The following is a 15,162-nucleotide window of genomic DNA, read 5'->3' on the forward strand; positions in this document are numbered from 1 at the left end:
GAAGAATCAGAAGGAAGTGGTTTTATGGGCAGAGGAACCAAGTGCCCTGTTCACCCGTTGGGTCTGGGACGAGCTTGTTGGTGCTGCTGTCTCTGTCTCTGCTCTGGTCCTCGGGGTTTAAAGGGCCCATTGGAACTCCACCTCGCCAGTGCCAGCGGAAGCTTCTCTACAGGGTTAACACAATATCCTCTTCCCTGGCTAAGCCTTTTAATCTATTTGTAATTGCTTTGTCCTCATCTTATCAGACTATGTCTATTTTACTTTGGTCAGCCTGCCTGTGGTGAGTTTTGCATCTTTCTTCCTCCAGGGATGGTGAGGATCAGTATTTGGCCCACAGTGCGGAAAGGTTGGAAACGGACCAGGGTCCATTTCCGAGGGAGGGTGTCATTGGCTTGAACACATCTCATTCTCAAGCTAAAGGGCCGGAGGAGAACATATTGTCGCTGTGCTGGCAGATCCAAACTCAAAATAGCCTGGGAAATGAAGTCCAAATGGAAATTCAGCAGGTGCCTCAACACCACAGAGCAGAGGAAGGAACAGACTCTTGGCCAATAGATTCCCAGGAATCCTCACAAGGCAGACAGACCATATTCTTGGCCAGATCTGCTACTTCTTTAGCTGGGCAAAATGTTTATTTAGACAACTATAACCCAGAATTTCCTCTTGCGAGGCAGACATGTCTCAGTTGTCTGCAGATCACAGGGAGAGATGAAATCTTGCCTTCTTGAAGAGGTTGCAAAGTTTAGGAACTTCTTTCACGAAAAATAATCTAAATAAATAAATGGCATTTTTACTTTTTCTCCTATAGCCCTGTACAAAGTAAATCCATCAATTTCTTTAATAGACATTCTTCTATCTGGTGCTTAAATCGAAATCTTGACACAGAGAATTGTACCATGTGAAATAATGATTTAGAGGAATCCTATTGCTCATATTTTTAAGTGATCAGACCTTTTTGAGAAAGTGAATAATAACCTAAGATATCTTCCTTGCAGATTTGCAAATTTCAGAATTTAGATTTGCATGTTTAATTCAGAATTAAAACACCATGCTCATTTGGCAAGAGTCCATTGCCAATAAAAATGATCTTTATCATAGTATAGTAAGTAGACTATTCATACCACATTCTCTTAGCTCCATTAACTTAATCGACAATCCAGCTGATTGTAGGACTCCATAGAAATGGCACCAGGAATAGTATGCAGCTGTTAAAAAAAATCATAGTTTAGTGACAGAGAACATCAGGCAACATTATGTGATGTAACTGAAAAAAGAAGGATGGGTTTTTCATTTTCATTTTTTCTCTTTAAAGAGTGCTAAGTATAAGTAGGACATAAGGGTAAGTAAATTCTAGTTAAAAACTTCCATGTAAATCTCTCTCTCTTTTTTTTTTTTTAAGATTTTATTTATTTATTTGACAGAGATCACAAGTAGGCAGAGAGGCCGGCAGAGGGGGAGAGGGAAACAGGCTTCCTGCTGAAGCAGAGAGCCCGATGCGGGACTCGATCCCAGGACCCCGGGATCACGACCCGAGCCGAAGGCAGCAGCCTAACCCACTGAGCCACCCAGGCGCCCCAAAATTTCTTATTTGCCCTGAAATCTCCAGTTCCTTGGACCTACGGGCCACATGCAGTTTTGTTTCTCCTTCTTTCTCTGGGCGTCAGGATTATAGGTGATTTATTTTCATTTTACTTATTTTTCCCTCCGTTTTCCTTATATTTACTTTACCCCTGCTTCTGAACTCTGCACACACAATTCCTTGTAAAAACAGAAAAGCCAAAGTTTTGTAAGTCAAGGGGATGAAGTGACGTGTCGAGCAGACCTTGCCGTCTTGAACAAACTATTTCAGCTCTGGGTAAGGTACTTGGCTTTTTTGTCCTTGACTCACACAAAATGGATGGATAGAACTAATCTTGGCAGTTTGTGCCAGCTTTTCTAATCTTCTAGCTTACAGTGTATTAGCAAACAGAAACGGCCTCCTGTCCTGTTAGTTCCCCAGGTCCAGGCACTAAGCTTGGTGGTATTAGAGATAAATCATTTAGGTCTGGGCTCTGCCTCCAAAGACTTCAGATCCTTTCTAGAAAACAAGACCAAGTGCACAAAGGCAGCTCAGCCCAGTGAGACTGGACGAGATGTGTGTGGACCAGAGGTGACTCTGCCAGGAACGGGGGGACTTAAGCCCCACCATTGCTCTGTCTTCAGTCATATGTTGACTGCTTACTTATTTATGCTTTAAGGATCATCTGGCTCGGATGCCTCATCATGTGTTGAACGGAGAGTTAGATCGCCTCCCGTAGCCTAGTCTGGTATAGACGTCGGTGAGCTTTGTCACGTTTCATTACAAGAGATGGCCAGTGCATCTCGTTTACTGGGAAGGCACTTGGTCTTTGGAAAGAGCTGTGTGTCCCTCCAGCTCTGAAAGGCAGGTTCCTAAGGGCTTGTTCAATCAGAGACATATTTTACCTTCCCAAAGAGTAGTCTCTGAGCTCAGAGAGGATGTATCCTGCCTGGGGACAAGAGAGGGGTGGCTGAGTGATTGGATTAGTGGCTGTTGTCTTCTTCGGGGCTACACAGATGGTTAAGTCAAAGAAAGAAAAAAAAAATGAAGCTATTAGATTCCCTCTCCTCGTTTCTTCCTTGTAGCCTTTGTAATCATTATTAATGTGGTTAAATTTAAGTTGTTTCCAGCTCAGGCATGGTGCAATCAGATTTCCTCATGAGGGTGCTTTTCCACTGTGACCTCTTTGACGTCAGTAACGGTTTCCTGTTGATCTGAACTCCCTATTCACCCCGTGGATTACTTTGTTGGAGAAAAATCATAAAGCAAGGAGCACTTATGAGAAATTCAACATAATGCTGTCTGTTACCGGAGATTTCCTTCTCCTCGCCCACAGCCAGTCAGGGGCTCTCTGTAGCTTTCGATAGAGGATTGATGTTACTCATTCAGAAATAATTCAAAACCAATTCTTAGGACTTAGGTAGGTAAGTCTAGGTGAGGCTCCTAGCTTAAACATCCCCTTAAAGGAATCATTAAATTAGTCATTAAGCTTAAATGTTGTTTCTGTTCTTTAAATTATTTCCAAAAGGTTATCTACGTTGTCACTGTAATACGGCTTCAACTGAGATTATTATCTGTGGATTACATGTAGGGACTGGGGAGTCTTGCTTTAAAGAGAAAAATCTTAATTAATCTGTTGATTAGAGTGAATCAATTTTATGGAAAGGAATAAGAGCTACTACGAGATGTCTCACTAGAATATGTTAGTCCGTTTGCTTTGCCATAATAACAGTTATGAATATAAAGCTCTTAAAATGAAGAATATTATCATCTGGTATTAGAAAATGAGAATGCTCTGGAACCGAAACCCTTGCTTAATGTTTTGGCTATCAAATCCAGTGTGGTAACACCTTGCTTAGTAGTCACTTCCCAGAAAGAAAAGTCCTCCTTCAAAGCTCAAGGCCATGACCGTGCCAGGAAATGCCCTGCACCCCTACATGGGCATAGGCATCCCCCCGACTCCTCCAGCTCTCCAGATGCCTGCCTTGTACCCACAGGTGCAGTTTCAACTGCCGTTTCATTCCTGCCTCCTTGTGGCCCGAGAGCCCCTGAGCAAGTCCCCATTGCTGTGTCCCTGGCCATTAATGGCTCACTGCCCAGGATGCTGCAGCTCCCCGGGTGGCGGGGGCGGGGGGAGGGGTGCTGAGCCCCAGGAGGAGCCAGCCATGGTGGCCGAAGCCAGAGTGGAGGTGGCAGCCATGGGTGGGGGATGCTATTGGCTTATGCTTCCTGAATCCTCGCTGTGTGCCTGACACTGTTAGAAACTCTCGACTTAAATCATGTCATTCTCTCAGACCTGGGAGTTCAGTCATCTTATGATCCCCGATTTACAGATGGGCATTTTGAGAAAGAGAGAAAGAATAAATACAATACAGCGAGAACCGCTTTTGCATCTCTAGTGTCCTGGCTTCCGAGGTCACGTACCCCATGTACCCCACCGCACCGGGCTTCATCCCAGTGACACCAGTGACTTGGGGCGCTGGGCACAGCCCCTCCTAGAATAAACTTTAGCCCCTTTGCATAAAGGAGTAATAACAAAACTCGTTTGTGGAGACTCTTCTGGTCCTGGCTCTTACAAGACACTTTGCTTCTAGTTTAATCCTCACACCATCACTGTAGATACAGGTGCGGTTATCCCAGACTTATAACTAAGGAAACTTGCCCCTTAAAAATTGGTGTGTGTTTCCGTTAAAATTCTCCCGGTAGCAAGTAACAGAAAACAACTTAGCCGAGGTCATGCTGAAAAGGGAGAAGTGAAAATAGAGATGCAGAGATACAGGGTGTGGTGTCTCGTGGAAGCCAGGGGCCAAATTCATCCAGCTCTCTTCAGAGATCTGAAACTGGAAAGGCAGGAGGAACTCGGGGAGCTTCTTGGCTCCCTCGTGCTCCCTCAGCTCTTGTCTTCACCTCACCATAGTTTCTGCTTCATTTTTTCATCCGTCCATCCGTCCATCCATCCATCCATCCATCCATTCCTCCCACCATGCTTTCGGGACTCTGTTTTACCAAGACCTTTCACATGGTCTCACCACAAAGATAACCTCAGCTTCCTGATTCATGTTTCCTCACTTCCTGCACTCCACACAGCCTAAATTAAAACCTCTCTGTCTCAATTCCAATTTTCTGGGAAAGAGACCGGGAAGGGAGTGGCCAGCATGGTCCCCACCAGCTGTTTGCAGGATGTCCTGAGTCTCCCCATGTGACCATGCCAGGCCCTTCTCTGAGAGACCGATTCGTGAGCTGAACAGACACCTTCAAAGGTGCCCACCACAGCGACCCTGTTCCTTTGCAGTCACCCTCCCTAGGTGACATCACCTGTCACAGGTACCATCTTGGTATGTCACTTTCAACGACCCATGCCTTTTGTCTCAAACTTCCCTCTGTGCAGTTGCTCATCAGCTTTAATTCTTAAAGAACAGTCAAACCGAGGGGCTTTCGGGCATGCACGCTGCTTGTGCCGAGAGCCACTGTCAGTTCAGGGGATATTTTTATCCCCTTGGACCTGGAGTAGCAGGTCTGAGCTGAGAGCCGGGACAGACTCGGTCCAGGCTGCGGGCGGGTTAATGCAGTGGGGCAGGAACGGCAGGAATTCTATTATTAACCAGGCATCAGCTCCTCGGCCTCCTGTAATCCACACCGAGGCTGGGACAAAGGGATTTCTGAGTTGCTCTTAGTCCCCCAGGAGCCCCAGGTGTCCCTCACTCGTGTTAATGACTTGCAGTTGATGTTGGTTGACTGGCGAGCAGAGGAGGAGCGCAGGACAGACAAAGAGCTGGGCCTCTTGGCTTTAGAACTGAGGTTAAACTGGTCTCGGGGACCTTGGGTTTCTTACGCTGCAGGTCAGGGCAGAATGTGCCCTAGAGGAGCCAGAGGCCTCAGGGGGAGCTGTGCAGGTCTCCAGACTCAGTTTCTAGGAAAATGGACTTCAGAAAAGCTGGAATGCCCAGCTACACAGGCTTAAACATAGAAACCGCTGTCTTTGTAACCTCTGCCTCGGCTGGGATCTGGAACCTCTTTCCTAACCCCAGAAGTGACTCATGGGCAGCCTTCGTCCATTACGCAGTGCCTCCCTCAACTCGGGTCCCGGCACATGCTTCCTCTCCTTGCTTCTCAGTTGAGTTTGTGAAGCGTCACTTAGCATTCGTCAGGGAATCAAGGAAACTCGCTGGTCAACAGCGCAGACCGAGAGTGCAGTTGTAGGGGGAGGTCGTCTTGTGCCTCCTGTCAGAATGTCACATGCACGTCTCTGCTTTGGGAGGGGTGCTCACGAAATAGGAAGGATTTTTCTCAGGTTGCTGGAATTCATTCCATAGCAGGAGCATTGGGTGGTTTGACTGGTTTTTGTAGCGGATGCTGTTTTAGCGAATGTGGAGTGTCCGACGCTCACTGGAGTCTTTTTTGAGCCAAGCGCCAAGCTCCCACCTGTTTGAGCCCAGACACTGGGGCTCTAATTACGGTAGAGACCAACCAGTGAGGGACCGTCCATCTCAGCAAGACTCTGGGCCTTTGGACTGGATGAAATGAAGCACCCTAACCAGCCTTTTGCTTTTTCTATCTGCACTCGGTTATGAAAGTAGCCGTGTCCTAGGGAGGCCCCCCTACAGCCGCTCCAGCACGGAGGGACTGGCTCCCGCGGTAGCCGTTGTGCCCTGCCTCACGCCTCCCAGTTCAGCCGTTCAGAGACCTTGACTCCTCCCGGCTCCAGCCTGACTCCTGCTCCGGAGTTTAGCTCCTGTTAGAAGCTTTCTCCACTTCCCTCCCTGGGCTCCAGGCTGCTCAGGGGCCCCTGCTCTGTTCCCATGACGACCTCTTTGTGCCTTCACTGCACTTAGTACACCGGGGGGATGTGCTCCTCGTTTCTCTGAACTTCCTGAGAGCAGGTGTGCGATCACATTCATTTTCCAATCCTGGCTCTCTAGCCGGGACCTGGTATCGCGTATGCTCAGTAAACATTCCTTCCCGTAGAGAACCTTCAAGGAAGCATAAAAGATCTCGGAAAGCCTCAGGAGGTTCTCTAAAGCCTGCATCTGAGAACGCAGACCCTCTCCTCTCGTGGAACCCTGCCATCCAAACCAGAGGCAATGGCATCTCATTTTGGACGTTGTCCCAACAAGCCTGAGGGCCTGGTTCCTTCAGGCCTCAGAAAGGCCACGGATCATAGGGGGAAGAGAGAGGCGTGTCAAGAGAGGGTCTCCTCTCAGCAAAAACATCTGACAAGTGGATGAACACATTTTTATTTTTCTACCGTGGGACATTAATTTATGTCTTTGAGAGGATGGCACGTTACTTTCTGTTGAGTTGTCATTCCACAGGGCGGGCTTGTTTCCCCTTCCCACTTGCTTCCAGAGTCGTACGTAGCCTGGGGGTTGAGAGCTGTTCGAGGTGGTGCCAGACAGGAGGTTCAAAATGAAATTCTGAATGAAAAGAAGCCCCTGTTCTCTCAGTTCTCAGGCTTCTGGCTTTGCTGTACATCACAGGTAGCCGTGCCCCTCTGACCCTGCCTGCATTTTCTGAGAATCTGCCTCCAGCGCTGGGCCAAGAAACAGATGAAAGAGTGAGACAAGAAGGCAGTACAGTATTTCCTCCCCCAGATCTGGACCTCAGCCCCTGCTCTGGCTTTTTCAGACTTCAGACCTGATTATGCCTGGGGTGGCGAGGGGGAGCGGGGGTTAGACAGGGATGAAATTGCCCTTCCAATACCCTCCTCTTTTGATGCCTACTGCCTTAGAAACCCTTGCCAAGTACACTGACTTCCGGCAGCCTAAGGAATGAGTCACTTACCTACTGACCTAGTTCCGGTCATCAGGTATTTCGAGCTCTTGGAACTCGTGTGACGGCCAGTCCCAGCCATGAAGAAGGCGAACAGACTGGTTGACAAAACTGTGTAAGGCTGACCAGCTTGTGAGGGGTGGTCTGGTGGCTTTAGCACTCGCGTCTTCATCGGATCCCCCTTGGCCTTGGCCTCCTGTCCAAATGAACACAGCATCGGCGTCACACCTGCCCGAGCGGATGCGTTCTTCGATGAGTCTCGCCACATACTTACCCTCCATCCTGTGCCACTGCTGACTTCCGCCCAAGTCCTTCCCGCAGAGAAAAGAAAGAATGGCAGGGCTCTTCCGGACTCGTCCCTTCCAAGTCTGCCGCGCAGCTCGTCAGTCACAACCGCGTGAAAGCCCCTGGCTCGGTCCGATTGCCTACGATGTTGAGTTTTCAGTTGGTGAACTGGAATGGTGGTTTTGTTGTTGGGTGTTTGGGTGTTGTTTTCACGTGTGGGAATTGTGCCATTCTATCTTTACTCTCACGGTTGTGCTTCTCGTGAACAGAGAGAAGTTTTCCTAGAGCCAGGGGATTCTTTTCCTTTGAATTAAGGTCTTCCTTAAAATCAGGAATAGAGAGGTTACAAGTTCTGTTTTCTGATGAAACCAGGGGTGAACTCGGAGCAGGAAGGGCACCAGGCACACAGCCTCTGTCCACTGTGTGGCCGTGGACCTGGGGTAACACTAAGCAAAAGCAGAGTGCTTCAAACCCCAGGGAGAGAGGAGTTCTGAGAACACATCCTTCGTGAACTGGCAAATACCAATATCCTTACCCAATGACCCCCCCCCCCCTGGCCCCTACCCCAAAAAGGATGATGGCTGGCCCTGCGGGGTGCTCCCATAGGCCTTAGCCCGTATGTCCCTGGCTTGGAGAGACCTCCACGGACCCCCAGGCAGATGACCAGATGTCCCTGCTTTCTCCAACTTCCTTCACAGGATTTCCCAGAATTTGTATGTTTACCTGTGTATATAACTCCTTGTTCTTTTAAGTAACGTGTGTCTCCCACACCAGACTATGTGGGTAGAGGTTGAATCTGTTTTATGCCCTTTCTGTTGGATGCCTGGCACCCCATTCGACTGGGCTAGCCGTGGACTTCATAAATGTCAGTGGAGGGAGTCAGGAAACCCTTTGATCTTAGGGGTTCCTGAAACATAGCCCTTTATACTACCCAGCTGGGTAGACACGCTTTCTCACGGAGCCTCCACATTTCTTTTATTGAAGTCTTAATAAAAGCACTTTGTTCACACCGCTTGCGTAGTACTAAGCGTACTGCATGGGGAATCTTAAGAGCCCATTTCCCTCTCCCTATCCCTTTTTAAAAGATTTTTATTTATTTATTTGAGAGAAGGCAAGAACACATGAGAGAGAGAGAGAGAGAGAGAGATGAGAGCTCGTGAGCAGCAAGGAGGGGCAGAGGGAGAAGCAGACTCCCTGCTCGGGATCAGATCCAGGACCCCAGGATCGTGACCTGAGCTGAAGGCAGACGCTTAACCAAATGAGCTCCTCAGGTGTCCTGAAGAGCCCATTTCATCAGCAGGTATGAGAGCTCCTTCCAAGTGGACAGCATCGCGCTATTCTGCGCGTTTCCACTCCTGACTCAGGAATTTTCTGTTGGGCTGAATGGAATTTCGAACGTTGAAGCCACTTGGAGGTTGTTGTTAGACTCCTGTTGGCCAAACTTGTCTAAAACGGTTTCCTTTTTCCGTGTGTGTTCCCTGGTCAAGTGTGAGGACCTGTTAGACATCTCTTGAGTTCTGTGCTTAACCCTGCATGTTCCAGAGGAAAGGCACGTACCTTTCCATTTGTGTTGCACTTCTCCGCTTTCCAGAACCCCATGATTCAGCTAGGGATAGCGTCATTGTTCTCACTTTACTAATGGTGAATGTCCAAAAACAAATTAAGCTCGGGGTTGCTCAGTGTTTAAGGTGCAGAGCAGCAATGAGGACCGGGGGCTCCTGAGGCTTTCCTACTTTTTATTTAATGCGGAGATCAAAGCTGTGTAGAATTCCTTAAAGGAGATCCAGGTGTTACTTCCCAGCCCCATCCCTATCCCAGGGGTCCAGTCCCACAGCCCTCATGCCTCGCACTGACCCCGACAGAGCATTTCCCTCCAAGATCCACGTGACGACGACCTGCCGCAGCCTCGGGTAGCCTGTTGACCAAGCTCTAGGCTAACGGCTACACCACGCTGGGTTCTCTCTTGTGTTTCTCCAGGATCGTCTGTTTTTCGTGATGGAATTTGTGAATGGAGGTGACTTGATGTTTCACATTCAGAAGTCTCGTCGTTTTGATGAAGCACGAGCTCGTTTCTATGCAGCAGAAATCATTTCAGCGCTCATGTTCCTACACGAGAAAGGAATCATCTATCGGTGAGTTTTGGTCTCTGGTAACCCCTCTTCTGATTGATCCCCTGTTTGCCCTCCTGGCTTCATCCACCCTTCCATTTTTCCTGGTAATCATCTGAAACTTTGTTAGAATTAAACTCGCAAAGGTGTGAGTGTCCGGTAGAATAAATGAATAACCTAGTGTTCTTGAAACCGGAACTGCCTCCATGTGGTCACATGAGTCTGGCTTCAGTGGCTCCACGGAGACTCCATGAATTCAGACAGCCAGACTCTACAAGGTGCTGAACCCATGGTTGCTTTTTCCTGTTTTCCCTGGAAGCGATCCATTCCATCTTCAGAATCCATACCTACACCAAAGAGCATGGCTGTTGGTTGCCCTAATTACTGTGATGAGGATCTCATTCATTTGGGGCTGCAGCTTACCAGTCTAGGAGCTAAGAGGTGAACTACGGATGAGCAGTCCTGCTTGATAAAAGTTATCATTTATATCCCCTCCTGAATATTATTCGATTCCATTTCATGGCACACAGTCTTTTGCATATACTATATATTTTGGACTTAAAATCGGGTTGCCATTGTTAGATCTCAAAATGCAAGGGGTACAGGTGGATGAAACTTTATTCAGGCACAAGATGAGGTAAGGTGGGAAATGCAATAGTTGAGTGTTAGATGGGTTTATTCTTAACTTCCTCATTTGTTCCCTGAGGTTGGTATCTTGCTTTTAAATGACACTGTAACTTAGTCACCACATAAACTCCTTCTTTCTCTTGAGATGCAATTGCTGCTTTCCTTTGAGGAAAAAAATACCATTTTATCTCAGGAGCGTGAATGTCAAAGTAAAGAATTCCCTTATTGAAACTGGCTCTTTATTAGCCTTGCTAATGCTGTTCGTTTTGTGGGCTCAGAACCGTATTGACATCATGATAAAAGTGTAAGAGAACTTTGAAAGAGGAATATTCTTAAATATCCTAGGAGTCAGAACAGGAAGAGGGGAGCAAGGCTAGGAAAGAATGCATCAGGGCTGGTCAGGAAGGAAGAGAGAAAGCAAAACGGGTACAACAGGTAGGATACAGAAATGTAAATTCTCAGCACAGGGCCCTAAAACCTCAACTAGATATAGCCCTTTGTCTCAGCCCCAGCTGTGGGGCCGGAGGGTTTCGGGCCGGGGAGCGGGTGGGGGCAGGGGTACTGGTGCAGTGTTCCAAACCAGCCTGGATACCAGCCGCAGGAGTCCTCTGCTTCGAAGTAGCCAGGACTCTCCATTCATTGTTTGGCCACAATGCTGCATGGGTGGCTTTCAATGGCCTGTGCTCTAAGCCCTCTTGACCAGGCTGTCTGTTCCGGCAGGTCCAGCATGGGATTGCTCCTGCCACAGCATCCTGCCCAGTATAGGATGTGGGGGAGGTTGCTGACCCAATGTCTGATGTTGGAGGGAGTTCAGAGGTCTTCCTGGTGGTAGCATGGGACTCTGGGCCATGAGCTCTGCTTTTGTTCTTCTCTCTGTGGCTTACGCATCCATCCATCCATCCATCTATCATCTCCGCTCTGCTTACTCCAGAGAGAGCCTTCCTCACATTTAATTTTTAAGAATTATGACTTCCCCACTTGACAGGGACTTCTCTTGTAAATCCAAAAAAATAATACTAACAACAGGAGCAAGAGCTACATGGAGTATTGCGACACTGACTCTTCTCTTGCATATCTCCCTGATCCTCCTAGCACTGTTATGATATGAGAGTAGCCTTACTGGTGTTATTTAGGTGAATAATTGAGTCTTAGAAAGGCTTAATAACCACACTGTTAACTAGTCATAAAGCCACAACTCAAACTGTGTCTTTAACCACTGGGCTACCCCATCACCTCAGGAGAGACTTGCAGACTCGGAGTACCAGAGTGGGCTTCTTAGTCCCCTGCTGGTGATAGGGCAACTTTTATTCATGAAAATAACACAGAGTGTGTGTCTTTGTCCTTTTGGGCTGCCTAACAAATCACCACAGACTTGGGAGTGGGGAGCATCTAAACATCAGAAATTGGTCTCTGACTGTTCTGGAGGCACAGTATCAGAGTGCCAGCAGGTCTGGTATCTAGTCAAGGCTGTCTTCTCTCTATGTCCGTATTTGACAGAACGGTCAGGGAACTCTCTGGAGCCTCTTTTATGAGGGCACTAACCTCATTCAGGGGTTCTCCCCTTAAGACCGAAGCACCTTTTAAAGGCACCTTATAGTTTGGATTTCACCTTGTGAATTTGGGTCGGCCCCATGTAGGAGGGCAGGGACATAAACCTCAAACCAGAGCAGTGGAGAAAAGCACTAAGGTCAAAAGTCATCTTTTTGGGGCGCCTGGGTGGCTCAGTGGGTTAAGCCTTTTCCTTTGGCTCAGGTCATGATCCCAGGGTCCTGGGATTGAGCCCTGCATGGGGCTCTCTGCTCAGCAGGGAGCCTGCCTCCCTCCTCCTCTTTCTGCCTGCCTCTCTGCCTACTTGTGATTTCTCTCTGTCAAATAAATAAAATCATTAAAAAAAAAAAAAACACAACAACTCATCTTCTTGAATCCTTAGGGGCTTTACTCAAGCACCATGTTACGCAGCTGTGAGGCAGTGGACTTCCTTTCGTGTGTAGGATGTGATCGCTTCTCATTCTGCTTGCTTCATCGGTCTGGAAAGGAGGGTGGACACTGTAACCTGATGTCGTTTCTGTGGAGCTGTATCAGGCCACATCTTGAGAAATTTTATTTAAATTCTTGGCATTTGTGGTTTAATTTTGAGAATTTAATTTACTCTTCAGCTTGAATCCCAGATGCAGGCTCTAACTGATATGGTTGACTTTGAAGGGGACACATTTAATTAGGATAGATTCGAAAGCTATTTTTATCCTGTGGATTTATTTCACAGGATAATTTAATTCCATTCAGGTTACTGGCCTGAGAGCAGAGTCTTAAGGATAAGCCTGTGAAAACCAAGTCCTTGGGACTCACACACAGTAAAGGGCACAGTTGGGTCACCCAAGGTGTGAATTTGATCCAGAGAGCACAGAGAGAACCTGGGGAGCATCAGATAGACTTGTTTATCAGACATGTCCTTGGATGGCCCTTATCAGAGCCAAAATGATCTTGAGGATGATGCCTCTGACCTATCCAAATACAGGGACACTCATTTTACAGTGTTTTGCTTTACTGAACTTCACAGATACTGTGTTTTATGTACATGTATACATATATAAATCTATATCTGTGTGTGTGTATGAATAAATTGAAGGTTTGCAGCAACCCTGTGTTGAGCAAATCTACCAGTGCCATTTTTTCAAAAGCATTTGCTCAACTTGTGTCTGTCACATTTTAGTAATCTAGGAATGTTTCAAACTTTTTCACTATCATTGTACTTGTTATGGTGATCTGTGATCAGTGACCTTTGATGTTACCATTGTAATTGTTTTGGGGTGTCATGAGTTGCACCCCCACGACACAGCAAATTTCATTCACGGATACATGTGTTCTGACTTCTCCATTGACCAGTCATTCCAGCATCTCTCTTGAGACTTCCCTGGGCCTCCCTATTCCCTGAGTGCAATGATATTGACGTTGTTCTAGTTAATAACCCTACTGTGGCCTCTGTAAGTGTTCAAGTGAAAAAGAAGAGTCCCGTGTCTCTTACTTTAAATTAAAAGTTAGAAATGATTAAGCTCAGTGAGGAAGGCATATTGAAAGCCATGATAGGGTGGAAACTAGGCCTTTTGCACCAGTCAGCCAAGTGGTAAATGCAAAGCGAAAGTTCTTGAAGGAAATCAAAAGTGCTAGTCCAGTGAACAGATGAATGATAAGAAAGCAAAACAGCCTTGGAGAAAGTTTGAGTGGTCTAGGTAGAATATCAGACAAGCCACAACATTTCCTTAAGCCAAAGCCTAATCCAGAGCAAGGCCCTCACTCTCTTCAGGTCTGTGAAGGCTGGGATGGGTGAGGAAGCTGCAGAAGAAAAATTTGAAGCTAGCAGAAGTTGTTTTTTTTTTTTAATTTTTTAATTTTTAATTTTTTTTAATAAACATATAATGTATTATTAGCCCCAGGGGTACAGGTCTGTGAATCGCCACGTTTACACACTTCACAGCACTCACCATAGCACATACCCTCCCCAATGTCCATAACCCCACCACCCTTTCCCTGCCCCCCTTCCCCTGGCAACCCTCAGTTTGTTTTGTGAGATTAAGAGTCTCTTATGGTTTGTCTCCCTCCCAATCCCATCTTTTTTCATTTGTTCTTTTTCTACCCCCCATGTTGCATCCCCACTTCCTCATATCAGGGAGATCATGTGATAGTTGTCTTTCTCCAATTGACTTATTTCGCTCTCAACATAATACCCTCTAGTTCCATCCACGTCGTTGCAAATGGCAAGATTTCATTTCTTTTGATGGCTGCATAGTATTCCATTGTGTATGTGTACCACATCTTCTTTATCCATTCATCTGTTGATGGCATCTAGGTTCTTTCCATAGTTTGGCTGTTGCGGACATTGCTGCTATAAACATTCGGGTGCAGGTGCCCCTTCGGATCACTACATTTGTATCTTTAGGGTAAATACCCAGTAGTGCAATTGCTGGGTCATAAGGTAGCTCTATTTTCAACTTTTTGAGGAACCTCCATGCTGTTTTCTAGAGTGGTTGCACCAGCTCGCATTCCCACCAACAGTGTAGGAGAGTTCCCCTTTCTCCACAGAGAAAGGTGGTATCTCATTGTGGTTTTGATTTGTATTTCCCTGATGCCAAGTGATGTGGAGCACAGAAGTTGGTTCTTGAGGCTTAAGGAGCAAAGCCGTCTCCATAAACATCAGAGTATAGGTGAAGCCCCAAATATTGATACAGAAGCTTCAGTGAGTTGTCCAGAAGGCCTAGCTAAGATCATTAGTGAAGGAGAATGCACTAAATAACAGATTTGCAATGTAGGCAAATCAACCTTATTTTGGGAAAAGATATCATCTAGGACTTTCTGAGGTGGAAAAGAGAAGTTCATGCTGGTTTCAAAGCTTCAAAGGACAGGCTCACTCTCTTGTTAGGGGCCAATGCAGCTGGTGACTTTAAGTTGAAGCCAATGCTCATGGGCCATTCCAAAAATTCTCAGACCCTTAAGAATTATGTTAAATCTACTCTGACTGTAGACTCTATAAATGGAATGAGAAAGCTTCTGTAGCAGCACATCTGCTTACAACATGGTTTACTGAATGTTTTAGACCTACTTTTGAGACTTGCTGCTCAGAGAAAAAGAATCCCTTCAAAATATGACTGCTCTGACAGTGTACCTGGTCACCCAGGAGCTCTCATGGAGATGTACAATGAAATGAATGTTGTTTTTGTTGACTGCAAACATAGCATCCATTCTGCAGCCCATGGATCAAGGAGTCATTTTGACTTTCAATTGTTATTAGTTAAGAAATACATTCCATAAAGACTATAGCTG

At 46.7% G+C, this 15,162-nt stretch overlaps 1 protein-coding gene across 1 annotated transcript in view; it reads left to right on the forward strand.

Annotated features, from left to right (window-relative positions):
- PRKCH (protein kinase C eta) overlaps window positions 1–15,162 on the forward strand; it is a 224,408-nt gene that overhangs the window by 143,279 nt on the left and 65,967 nt on the right. Inside the window, exon 10 of the mRNA XM_059373336.1 lies at window positions 9,590–9,744. Within this exon, the coding sequence (XP_059229319.1) occupies window positions 9,590–9,744 (155 nt within the window). The remainder of the gene's footprint in view (window positions 1–9,589; window positions 9,745–15,162) is intronic.

The sequence above is a fragment of the Mustela nigripes genome, chromosome 13, assembly GCF_022355385.1.
Source record: "Mustela nigripes isolate SB6536 chromosome 13, MUSNIG.SB6536, whole genome shotgun sequence".
Taxonomy (NCBI): domain Eukaryota; kingdom Metazoa; phylum Chordata; class Mammalia; order Carnivora; family Mustelidae; genus Mustela; species Mustela nigripes.